The sequence below is a fragment of the Chlamydotis macqueenii genome, chromosome 6 (genome assembly GCF_036417535.1).
Source record: "Chlamydotis macqueenii isolate bChlMac1 chromosome 6, bChlMac1.mat, whole genome shotgun sequence".
Lineage (NCBI taxonomy): Eukaryota > Metazoa > Chordata > Aves > Otidiformes > Otididae > Chlamydotis > Chlamydotis macqueenii.
Genome location: NC_141561.1, coordinates 39,607,520 through 39,625,010, shown reverse-complemented (window position 1 = coordinate 39,625,010; position 17,491 = coordinate 39,607,520). Strand labels below are relative to the sequence as shown.

Below are 17,491 nucleotides of genomic sequence, written 5' to 3'. Positions count from 1 at the left end.
ATTGTGATATGAAAACTGGAGCTTGTGCACGTGCGCATGCGGTTAATAACTGAAGTTAGTGATCTGAAAATCTGTGAAAACTTCTTTGTATACAGAGTAATCGCACGGTACAGGGTATCGCTCTGAAATACTGATTTCAGTGAAAGCTAGGCCAGATATCCACTCCAATCTGTTTTGTAAACATTGGCATAAATTACATATGTGACTACACATTTACTTAATATTTTGCAAGCTTGGGTATTCTGTAATTTTTTTCAAATAGCTTGATCTCAGCCCCTAGATGCAAAGTGGAGCTAGTAAGGATGGCTGCTGGAAGCTTTTCATTGCCACGAGTGTCTTGCAAATATAATAAAAGAAAACATAAATACAGAAAATGGCAAGCAGTGATCAACTCTAGCTATTTGGCAGCTACCCCTTCCTTGGAGGAGAACGTGCTGTGATACCGGTGTCTGTACAGCTTGTCTGCCATGTTCATTTTTGTTCAGAAACTTTTCGGAGGAATAAATAGCACTTCGGAGGAATAAATTCAACTACTGCCGTGTTGAATAATCAGAACTTAAAGCACTTGCTTTACTACTTCAGAAGGCTTTTTAGAGCCAGTTACAGGAGTTAAAAAGCAATAAATAAATTTATTGCATGTGCGTGTACTTGTTTATGCTTAAAGCAGTGTGCGTGCCCTGACAGGCTTCTTGTGGAGCATGGATTACTTGAGAAATATATTTATATTGTTGGTCTGGGTTAAAAGTTTCCAGATGTTACCCTTACGAGCTGTAAACATGGCAGCATAGCTCTCGCTGGCAGTGAAGTAGGGTGTTTTAACGATATTGGGATCTGGACTGGAAATTGGCTCAGAAAAAGATGGGCTTTTGGAAGAAAACTCTGGGAATTGCAGTGTGAGATGTGGGAAACTTGCTGTGGAAGGCTGCTGCTGTTCGCTGTGTGGGGCAGGACTGCAGGTGTGTTCCAGAGGCGCTGGTATCGGCTCATCAGCTGGCATCACCTCGTACCAGGCGGCAGAAAGGAGGGTGAGTGTGCCAATGTGGGGGCTTTTTCAGGGAGAGGAAGGTAAGAAGGGGAGAGCATGAGTACACGTTTAGTAGGAAGGTATAAACCAGGTAAAAGAAAAGTGTTTTCTGAAGCTGAAGAAAGAAAACGAGCACGAGAATCATGATCTGATATATGCCAATTTATTAAGATAAGGGTGGTGATCACTCTTGAATCACATATACGTGTATATATTTATATCTTTAGTAGGAAAGAGGTTCCTGGATGTGGGGATCTAAGACAGGTGGCAGATCTAGTAAGCAAAACTGCTTGTATGTTTCTGACTTCTTTTTCTGTGCTGCTTTGTTGCTGTTACCCACTGAAGATGTAAATAATTAATCCAGAGGCTACACTGGTTTTTCCACTGTACTTCTGTCCATAGTACGCCAGTACAGGTGAGCTCTCACATGAGGCAACGCCGATACAGGTCCTACACTGGAAGGATGATTGTAAGAGATGCTACTTGTCCCCTTGCCTGTTTCCATGCCAGTGCTGCCCACCCAGCTTTGAGAGTCAGAGCAGTGACCGGTCCTGTGTTTTTTACCATACCACGCTGCCGTGGTCTTTAAACATTTGCTCTCACAGTTACAGAGCCTAAAGCCAGTCCGTTTGGTTCGCACTGTAGAGTCCTGTTTGGTATTGAGATAAATGCTTTGTGCATTCAGATTTTTTTTTTCCTTAGAAACTTGGCGTAAGATATATTAAAGCCTTTTTTTTCCCCAAGAAATATTTAACAGTAATGTTTCAAGACACGTAAAAGCTGCAGCGTTAGGGCTAATAGTAGAGAATGTTTTGTGTAGGAGTACCTTCTGTGTGTTCTGCTGGCAAGACTTCAAATGTCTCTTGGAGGACTGACACTTGGAGACCACAGTTTAAGCTGATATTAGTGCCTGAAGTGAAAAGAGAATGATCTCCTCCCACTCCTTCATCCTGCAGGATGGATTCTTGCTCACCACTTCACACAGCAGATGAGCCTGTACTTTTAGTTAAAGGCAAGAGTACTGTGCTTGTCTCCTCGCTTCATTTTCAGCTCTCGCTTTGAGGACGTAGCACAAATCTCGCCTTTGCTATTTTGTAAATTGCTGCTAGCTAACCGTGCTTGACTGGCTTGTTCTGTCCTATTCAGAAGTTATTTCTATGAAAAACTTTACTTTTGTGGGAAAACTTATATGATGAGGAAACCAGGAAAGCAGTCTGCCACTAATACTGTGGACAAACCCACATTTTTTTGTCGTACTGTAATACAGGAAAGTGCTATTAAAGCATTTGCCTGCTTAGATGTCTATCAACTCTGTTAAACTCTTTGTGGGGGGCATTCCTGCAGTAGAGATTGTTTAAAAATTGTTCTCCTGTAGCGTGCTATCTAAGATGGACAGTATGCTGGTGAGAAACCAGTCGCTTCGGAGCAGAGCTGTTGTAATGCCTGTCAGCTAACAAATGACCAAAAAATTCCAGGTTTTATAAAAACTTGGAACAGTTCCGATGACGCACTTGGCTTTGTCCCTGTGCCCCTCTCCACCGCCCTCCGTGGTGCCTGGCCCTGAACAAGGGTCTCGTTGTTATCTTATCCGTTGGCGATGTGTGTCCCGGACACGAGATCTCTTGCGCATCTTGCTTTGTGCTCAACCAGGAATACCTGCTATGCCAAGCCTGAAGCTTTGGGGTTTGGAAAACAAGACTTCCATGGTGTTGCTTCGAAGTGTGGGTGAAACGACAGCATGGGAAAGTTTAAAGCTTAAAGGTTGAACAGCTCTGTGGTAATTGCCACATCTGAAGTGGTGGTGTTGGCTTCTGTGTATGCACGAAAGGCGCTCCGCGTGCGCAACGGAGAAGTGAAAGATCAGTCTTGGGAACTGTGGGAGGGCTTAGTTCACGTTCCTCTTCAAGGGTTTCTTAGTAAAATATAAGCGAGGTGATTAGTTGTGTGGGAATGCTGGTTTTAAATGTGGGTCTCAATTATCCCCCCTGCGCTTGTAGGAATAGGAATTAATTCTTCTGAGGTATTAAGCCTGGTTCTGCAGTTGTCCTCCACAATCACAAAGGGGAACCTGATCAGGAGGGCAGAGACTGAAAGAAGTACGCTCTGCTTCCCAGCATTGGGATCTGGATTCATCTGAGGTGGACCGGAAGAGCAATGGATGGCAGGGATCCCCTGAATATATCCCGAAATATGGGAGAGTGACTGCCCTGCTGCCTGCTCAGCAGCTGAAGAGCAGCGTGCTGATCTCCCTGGGGTGTACTCAGAGCAGAGGGGCTGGTGTTGGTGTTTATTCAGCATCAGTGCTATCTAGGAAGATAAGCAGTAAAGCAGCTGGGGGCTTTCAGACCGGGGCTGCGGTACGATTCCTACAGATGCAGAGCTAGCAGAGAAGTGGGAAGAATGAAGCTGTGATTTCCTTCTGGATCTATGTAGCCAGGTAGGTGTTTCTGAACAAGAAGAATTTCTTGCTTGAGGAATTCTAGGAGAGATGCAAGAACAAACATGTTTTCTATTTTCACGTGGATTTACAAAGCTGATCAGTCAAGGGCAGTTTTCCACTTAAGCGAAATTCAGATGTATTAGAGTGGCTGTAATGCTTTAATGTATTATTGAAGACTATGGAACAGCTTTATAGAGTCAGCAGTGCGCTTATTTGTGCCTGCAGATGCTATGGGGCTCTGTGGAAACATTAAAAACTGACAAAGCATCCTGCAGAGATTCTCCAGTGCTGGTAATAGGTGTGCAAGAAATCTTCAGCGACTTCTAACAAGCTGTCACTCTGTTGTAGACAGGTGAAAGATGTATTGTGTTGATGCTTTTGTAACTATGCTTAGTTGGTTAAGGATTTTCTTTTAGTGGGAGGGTAGATGCACAGCTGTCATCCCAGGTGAGTATTTGGGCATCCGTTAGTTTAAAGGAGGAAGGCTGTGAAAGCGAGAGGTCCTAGCTCAGAGCTGGGTTAGGCTCCGGTCCGGCACAAAGCCTAGGGAGCAAGTGTGGCACGTGGGTATGAAAGCAGGAATGCTGAACTTTAGCTGGGCACGAGGAATGGAAATGCTGACTTCATTCTACCTAACTTCATGAGGCTTCAGTGTGTGCTTTTTGTAGTCATGTTTTGCTGTATATTCTGTGTAAATGATTTTTATTTTTTTTTCCCTTTAGAGTGAGCTGTGGAACATTGCATTGCTATTTATTTATTCACGCTAGCTTTTGTTTCCTTGTTTCTTTCCTTTCCCTTTCCCCCTAGATCTATCAAGTTCAGAAGGTAGGGTTTGTGCTCTTTCATTCCTGTTTGCATGCGTGTGTGCCCACGTTACGAGTCTTGCTAGCATTTCAGGAAAACCTGTCAAGAATGGGAGATGCACAGCAGGCTTTGTGTTTCCATGCCGTTCCCTCCCTCCCTCCCATAGTCTTGGGTGGGTAATGAAGAGGAGTGGGGGAAGATGACCTATGTAAAAAGGTCTTAAAATAATATAATTTTTTCTACAGACTGTTTGGCAAAGAATAAGCAGAAGGGTAATTTGGCAAACCAGCCATCATAGGAGAGCGTGGTGGCTCCGTGTGTCACGAAGAACCATACAGCCAGTTGGGTGTTGAAGGGCAAGTGTATTGCTGAAAATATTTCAGCCTGGGCAGGAAGAATGACTTTCAAATAACTTTGCAGAAAGTCACTGAAGTAAATCAGGGATGCTGTGTTTGAATTGGAGATCTTTTAGTAAATAAAGCATATGACCTTTCTTCCAATGTGACCTCAGCATTGTAAATGCCTTTGTATTGTTTAATCCTCTCTCACCTCAGTTTAAAGTTATGATCTCTTCCCTCCTCCCAATTTCCTTCTCATAGTTCCAAACAATGGCAGAGATAATAACAATGATAGTAGCAATAATTGAGGTCACTTGCTGTGTAACAACAGAGTTTTGGGCTTTATGTTGTGATGTTGGCTGCTGTATACATCCAGCACGTGAACCATATGCTACCTAGAAAGAGAAATAACTCCAAAGAGATTTTGCAGGGAGGGAGAAAGCATATGTTTCTTCAAGCCTGCTGTTTTCTGTTGAATATTTCTTTTTTTTTTTTTTTTCTGAGATATTTTTATTGCTTGCTGAATGATAAATGTGTCCTAAAACCCCAGCCTGTTTGTTTTTATGCTGGCACTCCAGCAGCCTTAACTGCATGTTTCGCTCGCTTGACCCAGTAGCACGTGTGCTTCTTGGAAATTCTGCTTTCCTCCTTTAAGTGCGTATGTATACGAAGACAGCTGCTCAAATCATGTGCTCTTGATATTTAACCCTGACCCTGTGAATTTGGCAACAAATATATCTTACTCTTGTTTTTACTTGTGGGGTTGACTACGTACTGAGTGACTCAAATTAACATCTGCCTGTGATCAACAAGCTCGTTATCAATCTCCTTTATAGGAACTAATTTAATCTTCTGGTACATATACGGCCTCGTGGGAGACAACGGGGTTGTTTACTGTTGGTGTCCTGACATGGATGAGAAGATAAGTGGGTTAGCTTCACAACATCCCGTAGCAAGTTTGCAAGTCCAGCAGTTTCACTGACACTTAGCGAGCAAATCTGATCTGGAATTCTCTCTCAATGGTATTAATGTAATTAATTATTTAATTGTGATATCACTTTTCAGGATAGAAGGGAACTTGAGTCTGGCGAAGGCCTCCAACTAAAGACCAAATGGATGGATAAGCGCAATTTCTTCCTTTAACGCATGTGGCCGTTCAAATCAGGAAAGAGAGGAGTCAGCGTAGAGACGGAAATGAGAAGTGGCTGAGGGGGGGAAAATACCTGAGACTCCAAATGCTGCCAGTTCAGCCCAGGGTGAGGTGTGCCATTTAAAAGATTATAATTTAAAAATAATCTCAAGGCAGTCACGTTCCTTAGCATTTTTCTTTTGGGGATTTTAAGCCTGTAGCAATGTAGTTTTAGATGGTGGAGGCAAAGACTGTGAGTGGAACATATCTTGTGACGTAATTTTCAGGAGTGTTTCCTCATCTCCCTTTTGCACAACTGAATTCAGAAGCCCATGTCAGAAAGTAAGGAGAGCAGAGGGCAGGAAAAGGAAGCAGCAGACCTTACAAAAATTTATTAACGTGTTTATGGCTCCTTCCTGCATGTTTTCACTTTCATAGTCTTTTTTCTAAATTGGTTTCTAGTGCTAGAAAATGAAATGCATCTCCTGGGGGAAAGCAAGCCTCTAATAAGGCTGTACCTGACCCGATTTACTACAAAGCATGTAACCTGTAGGTTCTGCTCATGTACACAATCCCAGCCAGCTGGAGTTCATATGATTTTCAGGGGTCATTTACAGGATGGGATGTACGTAAAACTGAATTTTGTAACAGGCTGTTCTGTGTGTTATGTTTGTGCCTGCAAGTCTGAGCACTTGTGAGGAAGCGTGTAATGCTTGAAGAAACAATAGTTCCTGTCGTGCACTCTAATTCAGGAGAAATTTCACTTGCATACAATTTGACTAGGCATTGTCTCGGGGTATTAGATGTATTTGAGCAGAAGCTGAGATGCTTTGCAGGGAGAGCGGAGGGGAATACTTCTCTGTTCTCATAGGGATGTGGTTAAAGAGCTTGTTGAACCGTTGTCTCTTTTCCTTATTCTAGAGAGATGTTTGCATGCTATTTAAATCTGCCATGCAGTGAATTTATTTCCTGTTTTCAAATTACCGGCCTAAAAACTTATATCAGGAAAATCCTGAGGAATGGGATTGCTGTGAGCCCCTACCTTTTCCCAGTTTGACCCCAGAACTCTCAGCATTTAAAGGTCTTTGTACAGTTTGGGCTATCCAGGATGTGTAATTGAGGACCCCACTGCCCGTTCGACTTTGTAACAGGCTTTCTTCCCTCCCGATCTATTAAGATGAAAATGCAGATGACCTTAAGGTGAAAATAATTTTGTTGTTTAACGAGGAGGAACTCTGAATGGGAATAAATTGATACAGTATCAAAGAACACACAGAGTTTGTTCTATTAATAAATAGTGAATTAAGTTTTTAAGGGTGAAAGTAAAATTACATTAATACCATTGACCGAGTGCTACATGCAGAGTATAATAGAGAACAAGTTTCTGATTTTTTTTTTTTTTTTTTTTTTTTAATCATTACCTAAGGTTTTGCCTGTTGATACTCCTGCCTCCTCAAGCCTTTAGGAAAGCTGGCAAGTTTTTTCCACAAATACATGAGCATCAAAGCACAAAATCTAAATTGCTTTAAAATACATATTATGCTTCCTCAAGCAGGATTTCCATTTGCTGATTACGGTGCTTTAGGCCGCAGGCCGGTGATTTTTTTTTTTTTTTTCTTTGCACAGGAATGTTATGGTCGCCATTATAAATGCAAACTTCCTGAGACTGCATTCAAAGCGTGTGCTTGGGGAGGAAGAAAAATCCCGTTAAACTTGTTGATCTTTGAACAGTGTGTTGTCCAGTGGAAATGCAAGTTCAGTTCAGGGAAGTTCCCAGTGTTTTGCAAAGAAAATACGAACTGAGAAGTGGTTCAGAAGAGACAGTCTGCTAAGAGAATGCGTAGCGTTTGGTACTGAAATGCAGAGAGCTTTGCAGTCCTGCCTGCCTTGGTGAGGCGTGTCCTAGAGGTTCCTCCTCTGCCCTCGTTGGTGATACCACCACTGTCAAGATGGTTGAAGTGTAGGTAAAAAATCCCTGTGCTCTGAAAAGGAGCTCTGGGAAGTTTTGAATTCAGGGAGTAAAACGCACGGGGATTAGTTGTATTGTGTCCAACTTGTCTTCCCGGTTTGTCGAATCCGTACGGTCAACATGATTTGACAGCATTTTTCATCCTGTGAGTGTTCTGTGTTCGGATCCCTCGTAATGAGCCTTGACTTAAATGGGTCAGGAATTCAAGACTCATTACCCTCCTTACTCCCATCCCCAGAGCACTGTTTTTTGGTTGGTTTTTTTTTTTTTTTTTTGCACTGCTGAGAAAGAAGAAGCTGTTGAGTACCCTGGCTGCACCCCAAACACCCCTTTTCCCTCGCCTGGCAGCTTTTCCTGGCCATGTGATGAGAGGACTCTGGTGGCACTTGGCGTGGCTTCTCACCTGCATGTTTGTGTGTGCGGAGCTGCGTGGCTCGGCCGAAACCTGGCAATGCATGTCTAAATGTTCCGTGTTTGCCTTTCTCATCTAAATTCTGTTTTTTCCCTTTTCTGTCTGTAGAAATATTATGGTCTGGATACTAAATGGGGAGACATCGAGCAATGGATGGTAGGCCTTGATCAACGTAACTAAGCAATGTTTTGTTTTACGTGTTGGAAGTTTTATCTAGTTCATAGAGTTTGAAATCCCACAGAGTAGGTATTTCAATGTATTGGAAGCGCGAATTCCACTCTTATCACGAGGATTCTTACATTAATTCCTGAAATGTGGCTTATGATTGCTTAAAACTGGCAAGGATGTGGTTACAGCCGTGTCTTTTTGCAGACCTGGCCCTATCACTTGAAGATTAGATTAGCGTAGAGACCCGTTAAAGCCACTTGTGATACAAGGAATATGTGTACTCGTTTTACTACTTGGGGATTTTGTTACCATTTGCGTCTTCTCAAATCTGGAAGATGTTGGCTTCAAAGCTCTTCCGAATATAAGTTTGTTAAATTCCTCACCGGTGATGCCAGATGAAAGGCGTTGTTCGTGGCCTTGCCCTAGGAGCTGAGTAGGACACACTGAAAAAGGGAAAACTGAACAGCTGATTTCCAGTATGGAAGGTAATTCTTCAAACTCCCTGACTTCTTTCACCCCTGATAACTGATCGGCATAAATGCTGGTTTGCTCTGTGCCTTCTGAAAAGCCTGCTGCCATATGGACCAGCCATCCACCCAAGATGCTCCAGTCTCACGAATAAGCCACTGAGTCCCTTCAAACCCTTGCTTGGTGAGCTCAGCTCCACCCCACAAGTAATTGACTTGCTTAGGAATCACCTCACCTGTCAGAACGATCAATCTTGAAACCTTTTTCCCTGTTTTCTACCACTGTTTCTAAATGCCATGTAAAATTACCTGGAAATGTAGTACGTCCTACAGCGTTTCCAGCATTAAAATAGCGTTTAGCCTGCAAAAAACAGCGGTGTGGTGTGATGCAGAGGCCGTAAGCAGAGCGCAGATGCTTTTGGTCTGGAAGAAGGGGCCGGGCTGTGCCCCTCTGGAATACTCGCTAGAGAGAGAGGCCATTGCCCTGCCACGTCATTTCAAATAAAAGGTTTTTGAGATTTATTTTGAAGGGCTGCAAACTGGAAAGCTTAATTACTGTAAGTATACTGATGCCCAGATGCAGAGAGATGCACTTGAAACATTTGAGATAGAAATAAAGGTGTCACTGCGTACAATTTTCTACAAAAGTAGTAAAATGTGTAGCGGAATGAAACAAAGGGGCAGAAAGTTGGGGTCAGAAATGAGGGGGGAAAAGGGGTTTTCTGACGTGACCTTCCGTTATTTGATTTAACCTTACTGACTCCTAAAAGTAGCCGAAGTTTCCCTGTGTCGTTCTGACAGCACTCTGTTGGTTTATCTGTCCTTTCAACTCTTTGTTTTTCTCTGCTGCCTTGGTAGGAAGACAGTGAGCGTTATTCCCGTAGAGCCCGAAGAAATGCCTCGGTTAGTATCTGCTTTTGCTTCTTCTTTAGAGCTAGACATCACAAATTAAGAAAACAGACATGTATAAGGCAGTTCCTTTTTTTTAAAAGAAAAAACACACCGAGCTTTTGCCCCTGCCCCGCCCCAGCCGAGTGAAAACCCCAAAGCCACTTCCTGACTTCTCTGCCTTCTCCCCAGTCGCTCCAGGGAACTTCTGCAAATGTGCTAGAGTAAAGGGGGGCGGGGGTGGTCGGTGGGGAAATAACCTACTTGGAGTGTTTAATGTTCATTTATTCAGACCGTGGGCCAAGAGCACAGAGCAGGGAACACCTCAGCAAGCTTGTCATTCATCCTGTTGTTAAAATACTTGACAGTGTTGCTTGGGCAGGATATAATTTCATTTTCTTTCTGCTTATCATTTAACGTGGTTCTTTTTTTAAATACATTTATTCTGTAAGTCTTTTCCTTCTGTTCCATCAAAGCCATCTGTGTTTAGCTCATTGCCTGTTACTTGTGTTCTTTTCATTGTTTTCTTGTCTCTGTACTTTTTTTTGATAGGCTTCGGATGAAGATGAGCGCATGTCAGTGGGTAGCCGTGGAAGCCTGAGGGTTGGTAAATTGTACCATTTGAGCGTGCATGTGTGTGTACCGATGTTGCCATCCCCTGCACCACCAAACTGGTTTTAGTAGTACCCTGGTAACGTCACCCTCCAAGGTCTTGCCATGTTCTATGTTCAAGGCATGTATGGGGGCTTTGGTTTTTTTCTGGGGTTTTTTTTTTTTTTTTTTTTTTTTAGAGTATGTGTAGGTCAATAATTCTTTCAAGCAGAGGAATTGCCAGATTTGAATGCCCTGTGCAGGAACACCAGCAGAGCATGCAACTCTATAGAAACCTTTCTGGTAAATGCTGTTTGCTTTTACTGTTGCAGGAAGTACTTAGCCAAAACTTTAGTATATGCAGCTACTTCTTACATGCACCGTGGAAGCGCCCCTGTTTCATTACCGATACTGAGAATTTGGGAAGAGTAAGTGCTAGCTTACTTCGTGATCAGTGTTTCGTAGCTCAGGAAACCAAAAGCAAATTATCAGTGGAAGTAAATCTTAAGCGGTTTGGAATATGCAAGTGAATGCTTTGCTCAAAACTGATTTAGAGATATTTGAAATTCATCTGCAGACTTGAGTTTTGCAGAGGGAGGGATCAGTAGAGCACAGAGTGCTGTAATGCACCAGTACTCATCTGCAGGAAAAGTTCAAGCAGGTTTTTCCTCAAAACATCCATACATATTTTTCCAGATAATACACGTGTACAAATTTTAACCCCATTCTTAGCCCAGACATAATCAGCTTTTGTAATTGCAAAGGCAGTTTCAGCAATTCAGGAGTTGTGAATGGCTGATGCTGCTGTCTCAGCACGTGGTGTTAGTCTTCAGAAGATGCTCAGAGCTCACTGCTGCTGAGACCTACGGAGAAGCATTTGGCTCACCACAGAACTGAAGCAATCCGTAGCAGCGCTGTGAGGGAAGCTCTTGGCAGTCCCAGACGTGAATCGACTGTGACTGGTTTTTGTTATGGAGTTATTGTTGTGTTTGAGAATCATTTGTTCTACTGATGTTGTTCCTGGTTTATTTATGTGGGTTAAGCTGGATGATCAGTTGCATTTTTATAGAACAAGCAAGACCTCTGTCATTTATAGCAAGATCTTTATTTGTAATCCTTGGTTTCTCCCTTCTATGGAGATTTCATGCCATAAAATTATTATTTTTTTTTTTAGTGGAATCTTTGCTGCTGCTTATGAAATGCTGTTAAAATTTTTTAAGATTGCAAACTTATTTGAGTGCTTTTCAAAGCTGGAAGACGCCTTAAAGCTACAAAGATTTGATGAGGAAAAGCTTGTCCTTACAGCTGAATGTGAAACCCGATGTTTATTTTGCTTAAATTTGGACATGTTCATGAAAGTGTTTTTTGGAGGGGGAAAAAAAAAAATCTCTAAGTCAGTTGAAATTTCAATTATTTCTATTTAGAAGGTGATTAGATATGAATGGTTGTTTAACCATGGCTCTAACTGTGTGTCCCTTGATGTGGCAAGATGCGAGCACCCTGGCACTGTGTTTATAGCACGAGCCCTGTTGATCCGAAACACCTTTTGTTCATGGAAATCCACTACTGATTCCTTTTGATGTGTTTTTTATTTTTTTTTGTAATGTGATCTTGTGTTTTATTGTTATATTTAATCAGCAGAAGCCTTGCATTCTGTTTCCCCTGCCATCCCTTGAGAAGAAGCTTTCCTGACCTTTTTTTCCCCAGAGCATCCAGTCTCTGGGCTGCGATAACCACCGCTGCTCTGGTGAACAGTGATCTCCAGCTGGTTTACGGGGTGGCCCATAAATACCTAACGCTTCTGCAAAGAATGTCCTTTTCTGACAGAAGGACCTGGTTGAACCTTTTCACGCTGGTATTTCTAGTGATGTTGCACAGACTCCACCTGGCCTCCTAAAGTAGCGTTTGGTGAATATTCCTCCACGAGCTGACACTTGGGCACGCACAGGAAAAGAGATTTGGCAGAGCTTCCTTCCCTGATCCAAGTGTCACTGGGATTGTAGAAGAAAGTAAACATTTGCTAGTCAGAACTGAAATTTCCCCTTATACATCTTCTAGTTGTTTTATTCACAAAGAATCGATAGAACATACGTTGATCATCCTCCTAGTGTGGGTTTATAGTAGATGCTTTTAATATTTTGACCACGTCTCTCTCTGGCTATCTGTGAGGGTTTGGCTCTTGCTGCGTGTGTCTTCAAAACAACAAAGTAAAACAAATAAACAACCACCAAACTAAAAAATTTCCACTGAGGAGTAGAGTTCACTTTGGCTTCTGAGCTATTTTAGCATTTTAAAAAAAGCACCAAAATCTATTGCCTTGTGTCCACGAAGGGTTTATAAAACTGGCTGGACCACCCTACTAATCTGTGTGGGTTTTACTCTGGATTTGCTCCTGGAATATTTTCTGAGTGGGTGTCTGAGCTGCAGGCACCAGAGATTTGCTGAGCTAGCTTTTGGGGAGCTGGCCTGGATCCTCCTGGCAGAGCAGCCATCAGTATGGACTGCAAAACCACCTGAGATGTTGATTAGACCAGGCTAGCAAATTGATTTAGGCTCCACAGCTGTGACTGTACTGTAAGAGTGGCCTGGTGTGTCCATTTAATGCCAGCATGATTTAATGCTAGCTTGATTTAATGCCTCCTACCAGCAGATCTTCAGCTGCGATGAGGAGGCATCTTTAATAGTGTTTCTGTGGCTCGTCCTGAATCCATCAGAAGTGTCCTGCCTCTCTTGTTTCAGATTCTTTATCACGCAGTTTTTCCTAGGGAAGCTCAGTAACATCATCCTGTGTTTGTTGAGACGCTCAAGCCCCTCTTCAGCGTCTTTTCTACTGCGAGTGGCCTTGTTCTCCTGCTCCTCAGCCGGCTGTCTCTGATCCGAGACCATCCAGCATGAAATGTTGTTGTGTTGTTAATCACTTGTGATGGAGTTTGTGCTTTTTCCTTGGCTTGTTTGCTCCAAAGTTCCTGACTTCTGGCTTTGTGCAAGAAGTCTTTCATTATCGAAGTTCTTTAGTTGGGGTTTACATCTCTCTGCCTGTTTTGGTTGGGGTTTTTTTGGGGTTTTTTTTTTTTTTTTAATTTGTTTTGTTTTGAGGGATTCTTTTGACTGCCATAACTGGCTTCGGTGTTTTGCTTTGTATTCTGATTTTTCTTTCCTTTCATGCCTTGACAGTCTCATTTGGAATATACCAGCACCTACCCAGTGGTGAGAATAGTCTGCAACTTGCAGTGTGTGTTTAAAAACTAACCCTGAAGGAGCAACTAACATCAGTTGTGATAGCTGACCTGAGATAAGGGATGTTCTAAAGTGATCCTGAGGCAGTTCTTTCCCTGGAGGAAAAGCGCTGAATGAGTAGAGGGATCTAAGCAAGGTCTGGTTCAGTAGTTGCCATAGGACAGAGCAGCTTTTCTTTCCCCTAACGGACTTTCTCTGTTACAGTCTGTCCATCGTTTGACCAGGTACGTCTGGTTTTATTTCAGCGTAAATCTAGAAAGGAATAAAACTCTCACAAACTCACTCTGACTAGATCCAGCAAAGGTGACAGGACAGATACGCTGCCTGCCAAAGCTGCAGCTTGTGGATCGAGCTGTTACCTTTGCTTTGGAGGATAAAATCCAACTCTGAAGGTAATAATAAGACGAGAGCAAGTATTTGCATTGAACGTATTGAAATAAAGCTGACTCTCAGAAGAACCGAAAGGGCACAGAAGGGAGAATGAGGACTGGGACCCTACGCTCAGTTTAAAGAACTTCCTCGTACCGTGAGCAGTGCTGTCTTGTGGCAGCACTGTGTTGAAATAGAGACGTCTCAGTTTCTGCAGAAAGCCAGCTGCGGAGAGCACTTTTATAGATTCTCTAGCTTTTTCACTCCCTGTCCTTCCCTGCTCTATTTCAAATTAGGACTGTAGTGTATCTGAGTGACCTACATACAGAAATAGTTCAAACACATTTGGATTTTGCATGGATGTATTGATGTAGTGAGTATAGACAGCTGGTAGCTCTTCTAATTGACTTAACCCAGCAAGCGTGAATGATTTTAACTGCGGCTACTAAATTTAACAGCGCTATCATCACTTCTAACACTATTCTTTATTAACTGGTCATTTGACTTTGAGATTTGATTTTTTTTTCATGTGTGCTTACTGAGCCGTGTCGTGTGGAGCTAGAGGAACGTTGAACCAATGTTTTTTGCATGTTGATACGCATGCCTGGCTACGGATGGGTGCGCGTAAACTGGTTGATGTTTTCATCCCGCGTTCTTAATCTCACTGCAGGCTGGATTAGAGAATGAGAGGACCAAAAAGAAGAACTACTCCAAAGCAGTATGTATCTTGACTGACTCTCTCAGAGAGGTTCTTGCATACAAAACCACTGTGATAAGACAAAGAATGTGTGGAAGTATGTTGGTTTGTAAGAGCTCACCAGCCTGATGTCAAGGATACGGTGTGACTTTCAGGAGTCTGCAAGAAAACTGAGCATCACTCCATCTGCAAAATGCGGTATAATCCAGACACGTCAGTGTTGTACATAAAGAGCATCTTAAAAAAAACCTCAAAACTTAATTTGAGCTTTAACGTTACACAGAGATACGTATATATGCTATCAGTATTACCTGATATGGGACAACACTTAGAGCACTGCAAAGCCAGAGCTGGGTGGAAGGTAAAGGATGACGTGCTTTCACATAGTCAGGGTTTTAGGTGAGTCTCATGGGGAGCATTTCCAGGGAGGGGGAAAAAAAAGTACGCAAGATGTTAACGTAGCACAGAACAATGGTCAGCAAGGTCTGGTAAAATTGACCCTGCTTTTCAAAAGTTGTCTGGAGCATTTGCCTTCAAAAATATGTGCTGGAGAAGTCTCTGGAGAGGATGGGCCCTTGTGACAAGGGAAACGACCTGAGGTCTGGGGCTTCAGTTTGAAATCTGAAAGATACAGGGCACACTAAACAAATAACATTCAGAAGTGCCTGAAATACAAAGTGATAAGCAGTTAACTTGGACTTGTGGAAAATTAATTATGTTGATTCCACTTAGTTTCCCTAAGTAAGGAATTCTGCACAGGAATGGTTCAGATAATGATCAGAGGTTACATTGAGTCAGTATTACGTGGTTGAAAAAAGGCAAATCATTTCAGTAGAGAATCTAGGCTTTTCCCAGAAGTTGCTTTACCAGCTTGGGTCTAAACTGGTTTCTGAGTTAATTCGTTTAATTTTTCATGCAAGCCGCTGTGTAGTATATGAGAAATGTTTTGCTTGGAAATTGATTCAGATTGGGTTTAGTGGATTTTCATTTTGGGAATGCATTAAAACGTGGACTTCAAAACTTAATTTGAATAGAAATTCTTATTAAATTTCCACTAAAAAACCCACCCCAGATACAGAGTGTTTCCTCATTTTTAATGTTAAACCAGGCCTTGTGGCGAAGTGATGCCAAAATAGTGAATTGCTCAAGAAAAGTTAATTACCTGAGAAATCTGAGCTTTTAATGATACCGACTGAGGTGACTTTTGAGTCAGTCCTCTTTTCTTCAACATCATGTTCCCAGACTGAAAACTGCATCGCAGTGACTGTTTTATTTTCTTCCTTGAAGCATCTCCCCCTGCTTGTGAAGTGCTCATTCTGAGCCTCTTTGGTTTTTTTCTCCTTTGAGACAAAAACGTCTTAATTACAACAAGGCAGGCTGTTGAGCGCGGCAGAGGACGGCCGACGCGACTGGAATCTCTTCTTAGTCTTTGGGCTGGGATGTGGCAGATGGTCACTGTCTGGGTTTAATTTTGCTGTAATTGGGGAAAGCTAAAAAGAAGAGATTTCATCCAGCATTGCATGTTTACCAAGCTGGATTCCTGAATTTTTTTTTTAGAAGTAATTCTTTGGCTACGATTTGCTGCTTTTTAATTGCTTAGCTGCCGGATGTGTAAGGTACCGCCGGGATAAGTTTCTTTCATTGTAGTCTCTCATCCCTCGTGTCCCCTTTTTGTCTTGTGTTCCCTTCACCGAGAGACAAGTGCCGTAGCGCGGTAATAACGCGGAAAGCAAAAATGTTTCATTACAAGAAAAAAAAAAAAAAGGGGTCAAAAAAGGCAAGCAGGAGTATCCTTGACATTTTTGGCTGGTATACAATTACCGACAGACACACAAATGTTCATGTCCTTGTCTTTGACATCACCACGTAATCCTGCACTTCTGTTCCTGGTATGTCTTTGAAAAGTTCTGTCTCTGCCTTTTCTTTTCATAAGTGATGACTTTTGCTAAAAATTCCCTTTTGGGTCTGCGTCATTTTTTTTTTTTCCTCTCCTCTTCTTTTCCCTTTCCTTCTCTAACAGACCAATGGTTATGAGGAAGACGTGTATGGATCATCCCAGAGTAGAAAATCTAGCAGGGTTAGTAGACTCTTTATACTGCTATAAAATCTATTGCTCTATTTAATGAGATTAAAGCTAATTAGCAAATTCTTTCCTGTGGTAAAGCAGGTTTTTCCTGTCTTGCACTTTGTGGGTTTTGCAGTTTGTTGGATGTGGAGCTGCAGCAATAAGCTGGTTTTAAAATAAATAAATAAATAAAATTAGGCCATGAGTGGGAAGGGAAGTCCAAGTAGGACTTGGAAGCCAGAACTGCTTAACTTGTAAACAAAATTGGGTAAAAGTTAAATTGTGACGAGAAATAGTTTGGCGGAACCTGGCGGGAAGGATTTCTATGTGCTGGACAACAGCGGGATTGTTTTCCAACCTGTGCCGTGTGTTCACGTCCTGCTCTAACGCTGAAACTCAAAGCTTCACCTAGAATTTAGTCCATGTCTTGAGATTTGCATATGTAAAATGGACTTGAGTTTTTAAATTTTCCCCAAATGTATGTTGTTTATTTGAAGTTTGCTTAACTAAATGCTTTTTTTTTTTTTTTTTTCCCCCCTTTATAAACTGTATCCTAGGGTTTCTGGAAACTCCCACAGAGGTGAACAGCTACTTACCATTGATGTACTTTTATTTCTAGAAATATTCTTGTCAAAAAAAAAAAAAAAGAGGCTTAATTATTAACTCCATTGTGTGTATATGGGTCACAGTGTTCCCTTCTGTTCCAGCACAACTGTTTTATGTCAGTTATAGGAATTAATTGTCCTGCTTTGTTAAATATTGGGGTTTGTGCTAATTATTTAAAGGTATTGTCTCAGGCAGAGCCTCTTTGGGGGGTAGGGAGGGGAACTGTTTGGGTTTTTTTTTTTCCCCTTGCCTTTATTTAACAAAGGCAGACAAAAGCTCAGAGCCTG

General features: G+C 42.2%; 1 protein-coding gene across 4 annotated transcripts in view; it reads left to right on the top strand.

Moving 5' to 3' along the window:
* The window catches only part of LRRFIP1 (LRR binding FLII interacting protein 1), an 87,613-nt gene that overhangs the window by 44,291 nt on the left and 25,831 nt on the right, over positions 1–17,491 (top strand). The window contains exons 3-9 of one of the 4 annotated variants that reach the window (XM_086750853.1): positions 4,272–4,289; positions 8,225–8,272; positions 9,610–9,654; positions 10,192–10,242; positions 13,405–13,437; positions 14,507–14,554; positions 16,554–16,610. The exons of the other annotated variants lie outside the window; for them this stretch is intronic. Of the exons in view, the coding sequence (XP_086606979.1) occupies positions 4,272–4,289; positions 8,225–8,272; positions 9,610–9,654; positions 10,192–10,242; positions 13,405–13,437; positions 14,507–14,554; positions 16,554–16,610 (300 nt within the window). The remainder of the gene's footprint in view (positions 1–4,271; positions 4,290–8,224; positions 8,273–9,609; positions 9,655–10,191; positions 10,243–13,404; positions 13,438–14,506; positions 14,555–16,553; positions 16,611–17,491) is intronic. 4 annotated transcript variants of the gene reach the window in all.